Raw genomic sequence first — 18,953 nt, forward strand, 5'->3', positions numbered from 1 at the left:
TCGCGGTTATTGTTGCCATGAAAAATTCCATAATAAGCATGTTTAGTCAGCATTAAATATCTGATCATCGGTATAATTTCCTTCTTCAATGATCTGTTGCAATTCACCAGGAAAACTAGCTGCTGCTTTTTCATCGGCACTCGCAATTTCACCTTGTACACAAACACTATGAATGCTCGATCGCTTTTTGAACCGATCAAACTACCCTGAACTTGCAGAGAAAGTTTCTTCCACTACTGATGCCAAATCATTTTTGCTTTCTAATTGTTTTCTTTTTAAAGTTTCAAACAAATCCAATGCTTTTGTTTTTATAGTCATTTGACTAAGAGGAATTCTCTTTTGGTTACAATCTTCTATCCACACTGACAATAGGGTTTCCATTTCAATCATAAGATGGCTTCTGTTTCTCATACTTTGGGACCCAGGCGAAGTCAATGCACTTTGTCCTAGTTGCTTATAGTTTGCAGCATGGTCTAAAATATGGCGAATAGCTGATTCATTTAGACCGTACTCTCTTGCAATTTTGGCTTTGGTTATGCCTGCTTCATACTTATTTATCATATGCAACTTATCTTCTAACTGATCAATCTACGTTTCTTTTTGATAGCTGTAGACTTTATATCATCCTTGTTTCATTTAGCATTCATTGTAGGGGTAAATAAGAAGAGAAATAAATATCCACATGTACTTCAGGCAAAGGCAGACAGTTACTGGTGAGTGGTGAGCAGGTGCCATCAGATAAAAACGAAGCGATACCTGAAGAGTGATGACTCAAACTGGTTGCATATGTAGTGGGCTACATCTCGTGGCTGCGATAATTCGAATTTGGAGCACAATAATTGAAATTTTGGTACTAAATTATAAACCGCGACAAATCGAGAATCGTTATAATCAAAACCGCGATAATTGAGGTATTCCTGTAATACGATACCTCAAGGCCTCACATTAGTGAGTATCGGGGTGCCAAGCCTGAGGTATATGATGCTAAACCATGCCTTACTTAATGTTATATACATGTTCTATTATCTGTAGACTGGTCTCTACTCTTCTTTCTTTTTTTTTTTCTCTTGCTTCTTTCCCCACTACTATTAGGATATTTGAGAGATAGGGGTAAATCTTTCCAATTTTACTATATTCTTTCATCTCATGCAGTTGGACTCTGTCTTTTCTTTTTGTCTTTGAGTTTGTCTTATCTCTTAGTAGGCTGAATCCAAGTTGCCTGGTCAGTGTGGGAGGATTGACCAAATAAACTATTAAGAATTGAAAGGATATCAATCCTTTCAATTCTTATTCAATTTAAAAGTAAAAGATATCATATGTTATCTCAAATGTGATATCTAATTCTCTGACTAATGATAGATAATAAATAAATAAATAAATAAGAACATCATGATAAGAAAATTAAGCATTTGTACTTATAATGCCAGAATTTGGAGAGGAGAAAAAAAAAAAGAAGAACCATGCAAGTCACTGGAGAAAATAAATCGGTATATTCTTAGACTTATTATATTTTATATACTGCTGGGGGAGATCATGATCATGGAGCAGTTGGAATTATGGTTACAGCCACCATATTTTTTGGAGAAAATAAAGGACAAATCAGAAATTGTTTCATGATAAAAAAAAAAAAAACAGCAGGTTGTGTTTAGTTTAGTTTTGTTTCACTAAACTAAAAAGCTTTATAACATTTATTATAAAATATAAGCATATACATAAGCATTTTAAACAATTATATTATTACTTAAAAAATTTAAGTTTGATACTTTTCACAAGAATGAACTTTTTTTAATAAATCAAGTTTGTGGTTTAAAAATTCATAAAACTGTATACAATTCATGTCAAATTTGCATTTGGTATAAATGCATGCTCTCAATGTTTAGATTTTATAATTGGGTTTTTTCAGTCCACATATTGTTCACTAATGATACTTGTTCAGTGGGAGTTATTAGATCCAGGGAGACATAAGCATAATTCAACAATTTTTAAAATGTTTTTAAAAGATACATGTTTACATCCACTTACTCCTACCACAGCTTCTGCACTACACATACAGTGTGTGTGTGTGTGTGTGTGTGTGTGGTGTAGAAGCCATGGTAGGAGTACGCAGCTATATATGATGTGCTGCTAGTGAGTGATGGTGAAATGACAGTTTCATGTTTCTATGGGTCGTGTGCTATGCTCCAATATTCAATTTATTATTTCAATTCACACAACAAAGGACAGAATGGCCATTTTAGAAAAAAAATAAATCTAAACTTCTACACTACACATACAGTGTGTATGGTGTAGAAGCTGTGGTAGGAGTATGCAGCCGTATATGACGGTCACTAGTGAGTGCCAGTGAAATGACAGTTTCATGTTTCTATGGGTCATGTGCTATGCTCCAATATTCAATTCATACAACAAAGGACAGAATGGCCATTTTAGAAAAAAAAATAAATCTAAAGGACAGAGCAGTGAAATAAAGGACTGTCCTCTTAAATGAAGGAAGTATGGTTACCATAATTCTGGTCCATAAAAGATGGAAAAATAACATTCTTGAATTTAACCCAGTCTCCCAGAGAATTACAACAGATCCTTAGATACTGATCATCCTCCAGAAATGAATTCAATAGGGGTGAGTTTCCTTTATTCTTCTCCTGCTGAAACTTGCCTTTTCTCCATTTACAATATTACTATTTTATTTGTGCATCATGTAAAAAAGAAAGAAGCTGGTCTCCTATGATTATCTTGCCCAGGACACCATTATATTAATGAGATCTCCTGCCAAAAGCATACACGTGCCCTTTTAGCCTGCCATAAATATTCAAAGGACCACTTTCTGACAAACATGATAGATTCAAGAGATTTTGCAGAATGTTATGCCAACTCTCATAATAAGAAATTATTATGGGAGTTATTGATTTTAATCCTTTACCAAAATATAAGCATGTAAAGTAAATAAACTCATGATGGGTTACTTGTATATGGAGAGATGACTTCACATTAATTGCCCAAACAGATTTAAGCTGGAAAATTGGAGGAAATGCTAAAAGAACTTACTATTGAAAAACTTAGATTTAGTAGTTTTCAAAACTGAGATCCCAAACTGTGATGCAGTTTCTTTCAAAATTTTGATATCCATCACTTCTCATAAGCCAATATATACAAAAAATTAATACACAGAAATACAAATGTATTATTTGTTGGTCAATGGGCAACCAGTGTAAGGATCACCTTTGGCACTTTCACAACCATCACAGAAACACATCAGCCACTCATGCACTTTGTTTTAATTCATTGCCATGTCAGTACCATCTAAACATATATTTGAACTAACATCATCAAACACTTCTTATGATAATCTACAAAGCTCACAAGCATCACATACTTTACTTACATTAAGTCATGCAACTGATATATAAAAAAGCAGAAAACTCAGTTATTTCACTTACCTTTGCAAGATTTTGAAGGTAAAAAAATTGACCTAACTTCCTTCTAAGCTCATTCTGAGCAACAGCTCGATCAGATAACAATTTCAGTCTCATTGCTTCCACCTAAAATAGCCAGATCCAAATTGAGTATCATATGATATGATATGCTAACATTCAATTAAATTTTTATTAACATGAACAAATCAATTTCAAAAAATACTGTGAATTAATGCACTGTGTGGTAGTAAATTTATATAACCAAATAAAGTATGATTTTTATGATAATCTCACTCACAAAATGGTTGTAAACTTGTAGCATATTAATATTGTAGGTAGTCTAAGGATTACTCTAGTGGAGCTCTCATTTGGAGATCACACATGGTCCCACACTGAGCATGAAATAAACTATACACAACAAGAAATTATTATTGATTTTAATCCTTTAACAAAGTATAAGCATTTAAAAAATGATAGGTTACTTGTATATGACTTAAATGAAATTGCTCAGATTTAAACTGGAAAATTGGAGGTAATTGCTAAAAGAATTTACTACTGAAAAACATAGATTTAGTGGTTTTCACAAAGAAACTAAAAAAGGAAGGTACTGAATGTGAGATTTGGAGTGCTTATATACAGATCATGGCCCCAAGTTCCCGGCGTCCCTTAAATGGGACAGGAGTGTGAAGAATCTCCAGGCTCAAAATGGTGTCCACTTTTAAAATTGCAACTTGGAATGTCAGAACTCTGTATGAAGCTGGCAAATTAAGAAATGCCACAAGAGAAATGAAGAGGCTGGGCATCCAGATTTTGGGAATTTGCGAGACAAGATGGCCAGGATCTGGAAAGTGTCAACAAGATAATATGACAATGTATTCCTCTGGGAATGATGAGAACAAACATCGACATGGTGTAGCTGTAATAGTAGATGAAGAAATCAATAAATCAGTAATAAATTGGATTCCATTTTCTGAAAGGATAATGCTGTTACAACTTAAGGGAAACCCCGTTAACATAAATATCATCCAAGCTTATGCACCCACAGCTGACAAAAGTGAAGGAGATGTTGAAGAGTTTTATGAACACCTAAAAGAGATTAAAAACCTAACAAAGAAACATGATATAAACATAGTGATGGGTGACTTCAATGCAAAAGTGGGAAGAGGGGGTGATGGAGAAATTGTTGGCGAGCATGGCTTAGGCACCAGAAATGACAGAGGAGATCGCCTAGTCCAATTCTGTCAGGAAGAAGATCTAACAATAGCAAATACCTGGTTTAAACTTCCACCAAGAAGACTGTACACTTGGAAATCGCCTCAAGATAACCAATATAATATTGTCAGAAATCAAATTGATTATATACTGATAAATAAAAGATTCCACAGTAGTATAAAGAGTGCAAAGACTTATCCTGGAGCAGATATCTCATCAGACCACAATCCCATAGTTGCAGAAGTACGTCTTAGATTAAAATCAGCTAAAAAATCACAAAAGAAGAAAAAGAAAATTGAAGTAGAAAAACTGAAAGACCCGAACATAAATAAAAGTGCCAAGACACAGCTTAACCTGCGATTACAACAGATTAACATAGAAGAAAATAAAAGTGTGGAATCTCTTTGGAATAGCTTAAAGAATGCCATCGTAACAACAAGCATTGAAGAAGTAGGTTATGTGAATAATATAAAACAACAGGAATGGATGACAGATGAGATTCTTTCTCTTATTGATACAAGAAGATTGTATAAAAACAAAGACCTAGCCAGGTATACAGAAACACATAACATCATCAAGAAAAAAATAAAAGAAGCCAAGGAAAATTGGATGAAAAATTTATGTACTGAAATTGAACTGCTTCAGAAACAACATGATAATTTCAATCTGTATAAGAAAATCAATGAAATTTCCGGGAAACTGAGGAAAAAGCAAATAGAGTCTCTAAGAGACGAAAATGGAAAAATAGTTCTAGAAGAAGAGAATAAAGCACAGATTTGGATAAAATATGTAACAGAACTTTTCAATGATACTAGACAGAAGCCTATAAATATAAAAGATAACATTCAAGGACCAGCAATCATGAAATGCGAAATAGAGAATGCTATACAAACAAGTAAAACAGGAAAAGCCAGTGGACCAGATGGTGTGCAAACAGAATTTTTAAAATTAATCGAACCAGATAACATTAAACTTCTTGAAAAACTATTTAATAAAATATATGAAAGTGATGAATTTCCATCAGATTGGCTCAAATCTACATTTATCACTATCCCAAAGAAACCCAAAGCGAATTCCTGTGGTGACTTCAGACTTATTAGTCTAATGAGCCAAACATTAAAAATATTTTTGAAAGTAATTCAGAATCGCATTTATAGAAAAAGTGAAGAAACTCTAAGTGAAACACAATTCGGCTTTCGGAATGGTTTTGGTACTAGAGAGGCCCTTTTCTGTACCCAAATATCGATACAAAAATGCATAGAAAAACAGAAATCTGTCTTTATGTGTTTCATAGATTTTGAAAAAGCATTCGACAAAGTCAGACACACCAACTTAATAGAAATCCTTCAACAAATAAGGCTAGACGAACAAGACATAAGACTAATAACAAATCTGTATTGGAATCAGTCAGCTACCGTTCAATTAGACAACATTACCACCAGTGATATTAACATCAAAAGAGGAGTGAGACAAGGATGTGTGCTCTCACCACTCCTGTTCAACATATATGCAGAGGTAATCTTTAAAAAAGCATTGGAAGAATGTCCAGAGGGAATCACAATAAATGGAAAGATTGTTAACAACCTACGATATGCAGATGACACCGTGCTAATTGCAGATAACATTATGGATCTCCAAAAACTCATTGACAGAGTATACATAGAAAGCCAAAGAATGGGAATAAATATAAACATCAACAAGACAAAATACATGATCATCAGCAAACATCCAGCCTCATCAATGAAACTGACACTCAATGGGAAAAATATTGATCAAGTGTCAAGATATAAATATCTTGGTTGCTGGCTTAATGAACGGTGGGATCCAGAAATAGATATAAAGACAAGGATTGAAGTTGCACGGCAGTCCTTCATGAAAATGAGAACACTATTCTGCAATAAAGACCTAAACATGGAAGTCAGATGCCGAATGCTGAAATGCTACGTGTGGTTTATTTTGCTCTATGGAGTTGAAACATGGACATTGAAGGCGACCATCAAGAAAATCGAAGCCTTTGAGATGTGGCTATACAGAAGAATGCTAAAGATATCATGGACAGAAAAAATTACCAATGAAGATGTCTTAAAATCCATTGGCAAAGCTAAACATCTTGTACAAATAATCAAGAAACGAAAAACATCATATCTTGGACATATCATGAGAAACAGCAAATACCAACTTCTACAAACTATTTTGGTAGGAAGAATTGATGGCAAAGGAACTAGAGGAAGAAAAAGAATATCATGGTTTGACAACATCAAGACGTGGACAGGAAAGAGCAGTGCACAACTGCTCAGATTAGCACAAGAGCGCGGTTTGTTCGCCAAGATGGTCGCTGACCTTCGATAGAGATAGCACAAGAAGAAGAAGATATACAGATCTGGAGTGATATGCATAAGGTGAGTATGGTGTGAGTTGAAGTCTTTTTTTTTTTTGTGGGTAAAAAAAAATAACATTCTGGTTATTTATATATTTATAAAATAACACTGGTGAAAGATGAGTAGTTTGAGCAACTAAGTGATTTGATGGAGATATGTAGAGATAACTAAGTTTTTGTCCTTGGGAACTTAAACAGCAGAATTGAAAGGAACAGGAATTTAACAGTTCAACCTTTAGTGAGGGTGTAAAAATGATAACAGTAAAAGATTGATTGCACTTAAATCTTTCCCTATATCATTAATATGCAAATTAAAGAATGGTTACCCTAGTGCAGAACCCTCAGGCACTCCACAAGTTCACTCTCATTCTCCTAGATTCCACTCCACCATATAATACTCTCTGACAATGGGCAGTCAACCAATCCCTATCCATGCTGATAGTTTCTTATCCATTCCCATTTGCTCTAACCTTTGTAATAGTGATGCCTCCATAGTACAAGTAGAAGAACGACAGTATATTGTGGCCTTTGACTGGAAAAGACCTAAGTTTGATTCTCATCATTATGAAAGGAATTTTTATATGGGTTTTTTCATTTGAAAGTGAGTTAGCTGATCTCATGTGGAGTTAGAAGGATTTTTTCTTCCTGATAGTTGTGAAAGGAAGTCATAAGCATGTTTAATGGTTTTGTTGCATGGAAGGTGGTTGAATCATGGAATGCACTGCCTGACAAAGTGGTGTGAGCACAAATGGTGAGAGAGTTTAACGAATGGTATAATATGGTATAATCTACAATGGGCTTCCCACAATGAATGAATCTTGCGACTCCATGGAGGTTCTGAATGATAATAATAATAATTTTCATATACTGTGAATTTACTCAATAGAATATATCTCATTTCCATGAAATAAGCAAGATTATTATTGTCACATGATCCCAGGCATTCCACCAGTGGGAATAAAATACCATAGAACCGAATCCATTGGAACAAATTCTATTAACATTTCTGAGCCACACATTAAGTCTCACCATAATGCAAAGACAGCAAAAAGTGCTTACATGCCAAAAGCTGAAAAGGTATTTATTTGATCAAGGTTTGTTGCAAATCTTATGATTAGTTTTAAATAAGAAAAATTAATGTACATTGCTGCAACTATTATCAGATATACTAAAATAATTTCATATTACACTCATCAGTGTTTGGGAAGATGGTGAAATTTTATGAAAAAGTTTGCAAAATTTATATATTATAACAGAAAACTTTAAATCATAACGTAATACATTTTAAAAATCTTAATTTATAAAAAATAATTTTAAAGTAATTCTAACAGAATTTTAAAATAATTTAAAAAAATGAGGAAAAACTGCTGAATACAGTAGGCACTTAAAATATTTTCTTTTCATAAGGAATTCAATTAAAGTTATGTGGTTTCATCAAGCAATAATTTAATTATTGATAATGTAATTTACCTTTTTTGCAAACATAAAAATACTATTTTTCCTATATTGACTAATCATTCACACAAACTTTAAATACAGTATTTCCTCAATTTACATTCATAGAGAACATTATATATTTAGGTTAGTAGTTATCCAAAATGTGTGCTCCTCCTCTGCATGATAAAGGTCACCAAATAAAAAGCTCACTTGTTCAAGATCGAGAAATGTACAAGAGAGAGTCATTTCGAAAGTTTTGCACACTCTACTCCTGTTGTTACACCAAACGTTTATTAATGAAATACATTTACAGGCATCACTATAATCACCATTCTGTCTCATCACTATTGTCCAATATTTGAATTGCTATAAATTAAAGATGCAAAGAAATTATATTCTTAGTTTAATCCTTTATCCAAGTGTAAGCAAACAAAGTTTGTACATGAAGTAACTTCAGGACTGGGCAACTCATACATAGAGGCTAATGATTTCATATCACTTGCCTTAGTATCCCATAATGCAAGGCACATATCCTTATAGATACATATAATGCTATGCACTATGGGAAGGATCACTACCCAGACTGGTTTCAACCTTTATTGAGGTCTCATCAATGGGAGCCAGACTCAGAAGTGATACCAAGGTTGAAGTAATGCAGAAGTCATATTTCCATATACAACTAGCCAACTGATTTATAACTGATGTGAAGATGAAATATATTGCATCATCCCACTGGCTATGCATTAGCAGTGTGCAGAACTTTGAAATGACCTTGTAGAATGTAGGATTTTAAACAGTTCATTATTTTTTTTCGAAGGTGATGCCTTGCAAGCTAAAATATAGTTTAAAATCCGATTTTTTTTTTTTTTTTTTTTTTTTAATTTTGGTTGCTTTTCTTTTTCATGGTACTGATTATACATATGTAGTTCATTATGAAGTTTTCAGGATATTTATATTGACTCTTGATATTCTCTTTTCTTTTTTTTCTATTTCTCATATTATTGGTTTAATTTGTACTTATGCAACTGCTAAATGAGCTACAAGAGAGATGAAGGCAAGGCTGCAATCCACATGAAATATACCCCATCACTTATTCCTTCTATCACAAGTTCTCACATCTCTAGAACTTGCACAGGCTATTGAATCTCTGAAAAACTGGGAAAGCAGCTGACTTGGATGATATATATCCAGAATTCATAAAGAATGCAGTCCAAATGGCTGGTTAATATTAGTAATAGTGCAGATGCAGCAGCCCTGCAAGAGGATTTGAATAAGCTACATAGTAGAAATGGATGATGGTAGCAGGGGTGGCCTCTTGTGGGAATGGATACTTGGGAGAAGGGGGACGACATAAGGTAACACTGAGCTCAGCGGAGTCTACAGGGGATAATGTAGTATAGAAACAATGGCATTTATATGCTTTATACTAATGCCAGGAGTATCCGGAATAAGGGAGAGGAATTGGTGGCGCAGATAGCATCAGCCTGGCCAAAAATTATTGGGATCACTGAGACGTGGTTGACAGAAGAGGATATAATAACAGGAATAGAAGTTGCTGGGTACAGCATTTTTCGGCAGGATAGGAAGGGAAAACGTGGTGGTGGAGTACTCTTATGATAAGGGACGACCTATGTACTCTAAGAGTGGAGACTTTGGAAGGCAGGGACATTTTGAAAGTATATGGTGTGAGGTAGAGGTGGACAAGACAGGATATTTGGTGGGGGTGTTGCTACAGACCCAGGAGAACAGAGGGTGGGGACCAGGAAATGTTTAGACAGTTGAGTTTGGCAAGTGCAAGAAGAATGATTGTTATGGGAGATTTTAACTACAGTAGTATTAACTGGGAAGAGGAAGATGCATGTAGCAATAAGGGAATGGAATTTCTAGAAGTCATGATGGACAAATGTCTTAGGCAACATGTAATAGAGGGAACAAGAGGTTCAAGAGTTTGGATTTGGTTACAGCATCAGAAGAGTTGATAATAACTGAGATGACATCTCTCCCACCAGTTGGAGAGAGTGACCATATGGTTTTGACTTGGAAAATGAATAGGCATGCAGGAGTCTCAAAGAGACGAGAACGTATGTGGAATTATAAGGCAGGTGATTATAATAGTCTAAGACATCAACTTGGGGAAGTTTCATGGAGGGAGGAACTGGAAGGCCGAGATATCATTAGTGAGTGGGAAATTATGAAAGAATATTTGTTAGCAGCAATGGTAAGTTGTATACCACGAGTGAACAAGAGGACATAATTTGGAGTAAAGTGGATGACAAATAATATTAAACAGGAATTGCATGCGAAAAAGAGGCTGTGGAAGAGATATAAGGACACAGGTGAAGAGAAGATGCATGAAGAGTATAAGACACAGGCCATAAGAGTGACTAGTATGGTAAGAAGACAAAACTAGAATATGAGAGGAGATTAGCCCTAAGATCCAAAGAAAATCCTAGGGAATATTTTAGATTTATGGCCAGTAGGAGGAGAAATGACTGTGGAAGAATGATATTGTGGGATAAAAATGGGAATAGAGTGACTGATGCAGAGGACATAGTAGAATTGGTCAATGACCACTTTATTGGAGTATTTCATCCTGGAGGAGTCAGTTTTAATGCTAGAGGGATAGGGCAGGTTCAAGGTTTAGAGGTACAGGAGGAGAGTGTGTTTCAAATACTGAGTACTCTGGATGTCAGTAATGCTGTGGGACTGTATGATATTTCACCATGAGTTTTGAGAGAATGTGCTAGGGAACTGACAGTGCTTTTGACCTGGCTTTCCAATGAAAGTCTGGCTACTGGAAAGGTGCCCATGGAATGGAAGGAAGGTAAGATAGTGCCACTGCATAAGGGCAGTAGCAGACTGGAAGTGTCTAATTATATGCCAGTTTTTATGTCTTCGGTAGTTGTTAAGGTCTTGGAGAAATTAGTGAGGGACTATATACAGGATTGGGCAGACGAGGGTAATGTTATCTGTGAGAGTCAACATGGATTTGTGAAGGGGTGCTCTTGTTTTAGCAATATGCTAGCCTTTTATGATAAAGTTACAAGAGCATTAGATGAGGGAAAGGCATATACTGCCATTTTCTTAGACTTGACGAAGGCATTTGACAGGGTGCCACATGACAAGCTGATATTTAAGTTGCAGCACATGGGTCTGGATGTCAGATATTGGTCAAATGGATTCAGGATTGGCTGTCCGATAGGTATCAGAGAGTCGTGTATGGTGGGGCAGTTTCAAGGAAGCAGAGGGTTACAAGTGGGGTCCCACAGGGCTCAGTGCTGGGACCCATATTATTTAACCTTTATATCAATGACATTGTCAGTGGATTGCAGGGGGATGTTCAGTTGTTTGCAGATGATGCAAAGCTGTGAAGGATTATTAGTAATAATGCAGATGCAGCAGCCCTGCAAGAGGATTTGAATGAGCTAGATAGATGGGCAAATGAATGGGGGTGGCAGTTTAATGCAGCAAAATGTAAGCTCTTGAGGTTTGGGAAACATCGATGAGACACTGCATACTCTATGGGAGGAGTTATACTGGAGGAAGTAGGGGAGACAAGAGATCTGGGGGTTGATGATTAATAGAAACCTGAAATTTATGGGACATATTACAAAAGTGGTGAAGGTAACACAGAGGATTGCTGCAATAATGAGAAGGACACTGACCTGCAGAGAGAAAACAGTTATCATTCCATTGTATAAGACCCTGATCAGACCACACTTGGATTATTGTTCTCACATTTGGTCCCCAGGATTTGAATGGGATATATTAACTGTGGAAAGGGTACAAAGGCGGATAACAAAGATAGTTTCAGGACTGTACAACGATAGTTATGAGGCTCGGCTGAGGGAATGTGGACTGCAGAGTTTGGTGGATAGAAGGAGAGGTGATATGATTGAGACTTTTAATCTGTTGAAAGGTTTGCTTGTTTGAACAAAGGGAAGGAGTGATGACAAGAGGCCATCCCTGAAAGTTACGAAAGGAAACCATGTACAAGAGGGAGAGGAGTGGTTTCTTTGCATGGAGGGTGGTTGAACCATGGAATACATTGCCTGATGGAGTGGTGAGAGTGAGAATAGTCAATGAGTTTAACGTTATATGATAGACTTTGTGTTTCTTAGGGGGGGGACTTCCCCCTCAACGAGTCTTGATAGACTTTGCTCCCACGATGAGTCTTTTGACTCCATGGAGGCCTGAATAATAATAATAATAATATGCATGACAACAACATCTTAGAAAAAGGAACATTGCCAACACTCTTTAAGAGATCAAAAATAATACTTACTTAGGAAAGATCTCTCTCTTATTACACGCTTTCAACCTGCTTTGTTATTATTATTATTATTATTATTATTGTTCCGGGAAACTCCAAGGAGTCGACAGACTCATCGAGGGAGGCCCTAACATCATGTCTGGAACAACTATTCAGCATTCACACAGTATCTATCATATCTTGCCTTGAACTCATTCACAGTCATAGCACCCACAACAGACTCTGGAAGCTTATTCCACTCATTCACCACTCTCCAAGTAAAAAACCTAGCTCTAACACCCTTGTCAACCACGCTCTTGCCCAGCTTCCATGCATGGCCCCTAGTCCTCCCACCACCAGTCATATTTTCAAAAATATCTCCTGGATCAATCTTATAAAAACCCTTCAGTAATTTGAATGTCTCAATCATATCACCCCTCCTTCGCCTATCGTCCAATTTCTGTAACCCACAAATCCTCAACCTATTCTCATAAGGTTCATTCCACAGACCTGCTATCATCTTGGTCACTCGTCTCTGGACCCCTCTCCACTTCCTCCCCATCACGAAGAAACCCTGGTGCCCATAACTGGGCACAGAAGTCCAGATGGGGTTTTATCAAGGCTCGATACAGAGGAACAACAACTTGTTTGTTAAAGTATTTTTCATAAGCCAAGTGATTTGGTGAGCTGTTTTAGTCACTTTTGCAATGTGCCCCCTAAACTTCAACTCCCTATCCACCAGCACTCCCAAATCCCTTGCCTCATCAATCTCCTGGAGTACGGTTCCACCAATGCGATATACTGCTGCTGTTCTTTTCACCCCAAAGTGCATAACCTTACACTTTGCCACATTAAACTGACATCCATTTTTCCAAGCCCAGTCCTCCAAACTATCAAAATCATCCTGTAAAATTTTGACATCCTGTGCACTCACAATTGCTCTACCCAACTTTGCATCATCAGCAAACAAGTGAACACTTCCTCTCAAATCCTTTCCAATATCATTGATGAACAAATTAAAAAGCAGTGGTCAAAGAACAGAGCCCTGCGGGACTCCACTAGTCACAAGACGTCTTTTTGACTCCACTCCTGAATAAACCACTCTCTGTTATCTCTCCTTCAACCACCCTCCTATCCATCTTACCAACCCTATATCTATCCCCATCTGCTCCAGTTTACTGATTAGGGTTCCATGTGGTATCCTGTCAAAGGCCTTGGCAAGGTCCAGTAGTATCACTGTAAACCCATTACCCCTATCCAGTTCAGCCGTCACTGTGTTATAAAACGTGAGCAAGTTACTGAGGCATGATCTACCCTTCACAAAACCATGTTGTCCCCCATACAATATCCCATTTTCATCTATCCAATCCTGTATTCTTTTCTTGACTAATTTCTCTAAGACCTTGAACAATGACTCCTGATATGCTAATCGGTCGGTAATTTACAACAGCAGCCTTGGAACAACCTTTATGCAGTGGAACTATTTCAATGTCAATACATCCCACAGATGTATTGACATTGAGGTTATGCAATAGACTACTCACCTCCACTTCATTCACCACAATTCCAGTATAATCTACTGGTTTATTCGTTTCTGCAATGTCACCACCTGGATGATATATTCTTGCAAAGTGCTCACTCAGTAACTCAGCTATCTCAACTGATTCAGTTACCTCCCTACCATCGGCATTCTTTAAAATCATTCTGCCATGTACATTTTTCCTTTTACTTGCTACATATCTAAAAAACTGTTTAGGATTCTCTTTAGCCTGCATGGCCAATGTTCTTTCGTAATCCTTTTTTGCTTTTCTTACCACACTCGTCACCCTTCTAGCCTGCGCTTTATACCGTTCATGTGCCTGCCGGTCACCTTTCTCCTTAAATTCCCTCCATAGTTGTTTCTTTTTTTGCAGCTCTAGCTTAATGGTGTTATTCATCCATTTAACCCCTACTTGATTTATTATTCGGACTCTAGGTATACAGTCAGCCATTGCTTCATGCAAGCACTTGTTAACTACCTCCCATGCACTATCAACTTCTAGTCCTTGAAGTTGCACATGCCATGGCACTGAGCCAATCAAACTCCTAAGCTTGTCATACTTTCCAGCCCGATAATTCCACATGTACCCTGTCTTAATTGAAAATTCTACACTTTTAGCCACCTCCCAAGTCAAGACCCTATGATCACTCTCACCGATTGGTGGCAATGTAGTCATATTTGTTACAGCCAAATCCTCAGATGTAATTACTAGGTCAAGCACTCTCTGACCCCTAGTATTTTCCATTACATGCTGTTGCAGATAGCTATCCCTTAATAACTGTATAAAATCCAATTCCTTCCTCCCATGTGTCCTCTCCTCATTCCAATCAATGCGACCATAGTTGAAATCTCCCATAATAATCACTCTCCTTCCACTCATTTCTTCTATTTGCTTGTGCATACTGTCACCACCATCTTTTCCATCACCTGGTCTATAGTAGCACCCAATTGTATATTTAGTTCTGCTAGCCACAATCTCACACCAAATGGCCTCAAATGTGCTCTTTTCTCTATCCTGCAATTCAACTTCTACTCTCCTTGGCTGTAGCTCATCAGCTATCATCAACAATACTCCTCCCCCCATTTTATTCTCTGTATCATTCCTGAACACACTATACCCATCACATCCAATCCCACTAGCTATATCATCTACAGTCAGCCATGTTTCACTAATACCAATAACCTGTGGTCTGGAGGTGCCAACCATTGCCAAAAACTCTTCCTTCTTGTTCCTAATACTCCTAGTATTAGTGTACATGAATTTAAGACCCCCATTAGCCCCAACCCTACCTTGATGCCTTATATTAACTATCCCACTCTGGTTTGTTGTCCTTATTTGCTCTAGCATATTATATTCATTCTTACATTCAACTGCCTCCCTAAGGACTGTATATCTGCTCCCCCTCCCCTTAACAAATCTAGTTTCCCTGAATTTGCACATCCACTACATTCAGCAACACTTTCTCAAGTCTTCTTACACCATAACCATTCAAATGCAAGCCATCCATCTTATATAGATCCTTTCGCCCATCAAACTCACTCCACACGTCCACAAATTCCACACCACTCGTCATACATAACCCACGCATAAAGTCATTCGCAATTATGGCCCTCCTTTTAAACATTTCACTGTCATACCGTGGCAAAAGACTAATCATTCTAACTCTCTCACTCTTTTCTTTTGCTACCTCAAACAATTCATTCAGGTTTTCTATCATTTCCATTTTATCTCCTTTCAAATCATTCGTACCTGCCACAACAATAATTTCTTTCACCCTTTCCTTTTGCTCTCTAATAGACTCAGTTACATCCTTTATGGTCGCACCAGGTTGGTACGATTTTGTCAAATCCTCTACTAACACACCTTGTACTAACGAGTCTCCATACAGCACTCTATCCTTCATTTTGTTCATGTTCACATTCATACGCCTATTTTTCCTGTCATACCTTTTATTATTGATTGGTTCATTCAGTCGACTTTTGTTCATGCACTCTAGCTGCTGTTTTGCCCTTTCTATCGCACCATTCAACAACGTGATCTCACTCAATGCATCTATCTCATCTTTTTTATTCTCTGAGAAACCATTAATACTATCATTCACACTTTCTACATTCACACTCTCATAATTCTCATGTACAACCTTGCCGTTTCTTGTCATATCGCTATTTTCTTCATTCTGAAGTTTGAGAAAAATATCACACTCACGATCTGAAATACCCTTCAATTCCTCATTCTCCCTACATTTTCTACACACATTCAATCCTTTATTATCATCTATCCACACTCCAACCGCACTCCGCAAAGCGTACATTTCACAGCTAGTACACTGACTCATTTCTTTTATACTACCGTTCTTTGATAAAGACGGCGAACCATCATTACTGGCAGCCATTTTCCTTCGTACAAGTGCCATAATTATTGCAACGTGTTTTATCAAATAATAAGTTATAATACACCAAAAACACACAAATAGACGCACTAAAATACGCAAGGCAAACAAAACTACGCAATATTAAGTAATTTTATCAACGATAACTGAAAATAATACTTATCTTATCAGGAGCTTGCACGAACACTACACACTATGATATAACCTCCAAGTTAAGAATTAAGTTGTTAAGAATCTATCTGAAACGTCTTGAAAGATTGCTGTACAATAGGATTTCTATGATCATCTATGGCTACATATCCATAGAGCAAGCTGGATTTAGGCCTAACAGAAGTTGCTGTGATCAATTGCTGGCCTCAGCCACTATATTATTATTATTATTATTGACATCTGACCTCCATGGAGTCGGAGACTGACTGTGTGAGGTATACCCTATTGCACACAATGTTCATCCAACCGTGCTTTAAACTGATGCAATATGTCTACATTCGCAACACACTCAGGCAATGCATTCCACTCAATGACAACTCTATGCAAAGAACCTTCTTCTGACTCCTTTGCTAACACCCTCCTTATACAGTTTCCAGTGATGGCTTCTTGTTCTACCTCCCCCTCTCCTAAAATATTGAAAATGGTTTTGCTAAATGTCTAAAGACAATCAGTTTTTATGGATTTTTCAGTTGCTTATGACACTGTTTGGCAACAAGGTTTAATCCTGAAATTCCTAGAGGCAATCGCTCTCAAGGTTGTTAATCTTTAAACAATATGCTGTCAGATAGATGGATTCAGGCATGTTCTAATGATTCCAAAAGTAAATTTCACAAGATAAGGAATAGTCTTCCACAAGGATCTGTGCTAGCTCCATTGCTTTTTGATCTCTATACCTATGCCATCCCCACCAATGTCTCAGAAATTTATATATGCAGATGAACATTACATTTGCAACTCAGAATACCTCCTTTTAAATTGCAGAGAATACACTAACATGGGACTTATCAAAGATTGGCAACTATTTTTAAACAGTGGCATTTACAACCAAATCTGCAGAAAATTGAAGTCACTCTTTCCATTTAGATAACAGCTAATCAGACTATGCTCTAAAGTCTATTTTAGGAATAGCATGGTAAAATACAATATAACTCTATAAAATATCTTGGAGTGATTAGATAGATCCTTGACTTTCAAACATCATTTGACAAAGATTGCTGGCAAATTAAAAACTCACAAATAACATATTACTGAAACTAGCAGGCTCTTCAAGGGATGTAGATGTAGTATATTATGAGCCACAGCTTTTGTATTAATGTTTCCCAAAGCAGAATACTGTTCTTCAGTGTAGCTTAACAGTGCTCAGACCTCACAAATATCCATCTTAACCAAGCCATGAAACATTTCGGAAACAAATAAGATCAACACTGACTTTTATTATTATTATGTGACACCTCGAGTCCAAAGACTCATTGAGGGAGAGTATGCTAACAGAATCAATGAACAAACTCCTTCCAACTACTAACTGCACTCAAACTTGCTTAACTTTTTGCGTGAGCCATTAGTAGCAGAGGCTCTACCAATCGACCAACCTTAAATACTGCTCCTCCTCCTCCACTATAGAGGAAAAGGGCTTTAGGCAATATATGAAATAAAATTATTGAGAATAATGACTTGCCCATACATGACGATATCTCTGACATAGCTACTGAGAAATGGAAATTGAGACCACCTGCCTGGAGAACTGCTGTGCAAATGTTGCAAAAAGCTTCTGATATCACATCAGCCTGGAAATTATACTGGCAGAAACACACCTTTAACTTACACATCACTATTACTGATCCAGCTGCCAGAGTAAAGAGTTTTGAGTTTCGAATACATCTATGGTCTACACTTAACCAAATCAGGATAGAACATGAGAGATGCAGATGCTCTCCAAACAAATGTACTGACTCTATTGTTAGCAACTATACTGTGCTCTCTCTTATCCTGGAACGCATATGGGCTTTTTTTTTATGTTAAACCTAAAACTTTATTGTGGACTCAGAATCTGATTGTTTATGTAATAGTTCCACCTGTTTATTCTCTTATCACATTCTATGTGTACACCATTCACTAAATAATTTGTTCCCTTTCTTGTGTTGTCCTTCATGCACGGTTCTAATTCTTTTGCGTTTTGTCCTCAATATTATTTCAGTGTATAATTTCTAATCAACTGCTCTTTTTACTGTTTTTAGTCTGCAGCTTTCCCAAAATGTTTTATATATGTCATGGTGTTCAGGCTTTGTCTGCTTAGTAATAAAATATATAATGACAGTTAATTCTATATGCTGCTGCTTAATGATTT

At 36.7% G+C, this 18,953-nt stretch overlaps 1 protein-coding gene across 2 annotated transcripts in view; it reads right to left on the bottom strand.

Moving 5' to 3' along the window:
* LOC150104679 (E3 ubiquitin-protein ligase SHPRH) overlaps positions 1 to 18,953 on the bottom strand; it is a 674,750-nt gene that overhangs the window by 152,948 nt on the left and 502,849 nt on the right. For both annotated transcript variants that reach the window (XM_090395874.1, XM_090395873.1), the window contains one exon: positions 3,435 to 3,536. In XM_090395874.1, coding sequence (XP_090252000.1) covers positions 3,435 to 3,536 — 102 coding nt within the window. The remainder of the gene's footprint in view (positions 1 to 3,434; positions 3,537 to 18,953) is intronic.

Source organism: Typopeltis vanoorti, chromosome 7 (genome assembly GCF_054136105.1).
Source record: "Typopeltis vanoorti isolate ZY-2024b chromosome 7, IOZ_Tvanoo_1.0, whole genome shotgun sequence".
Lineage (NCBI taxonomy): Eukaryota > Metazoa > Arthropoda > Arachnida > Uropygi > Thelyphonidae > Typopeltis > Typopeltis vanoorti.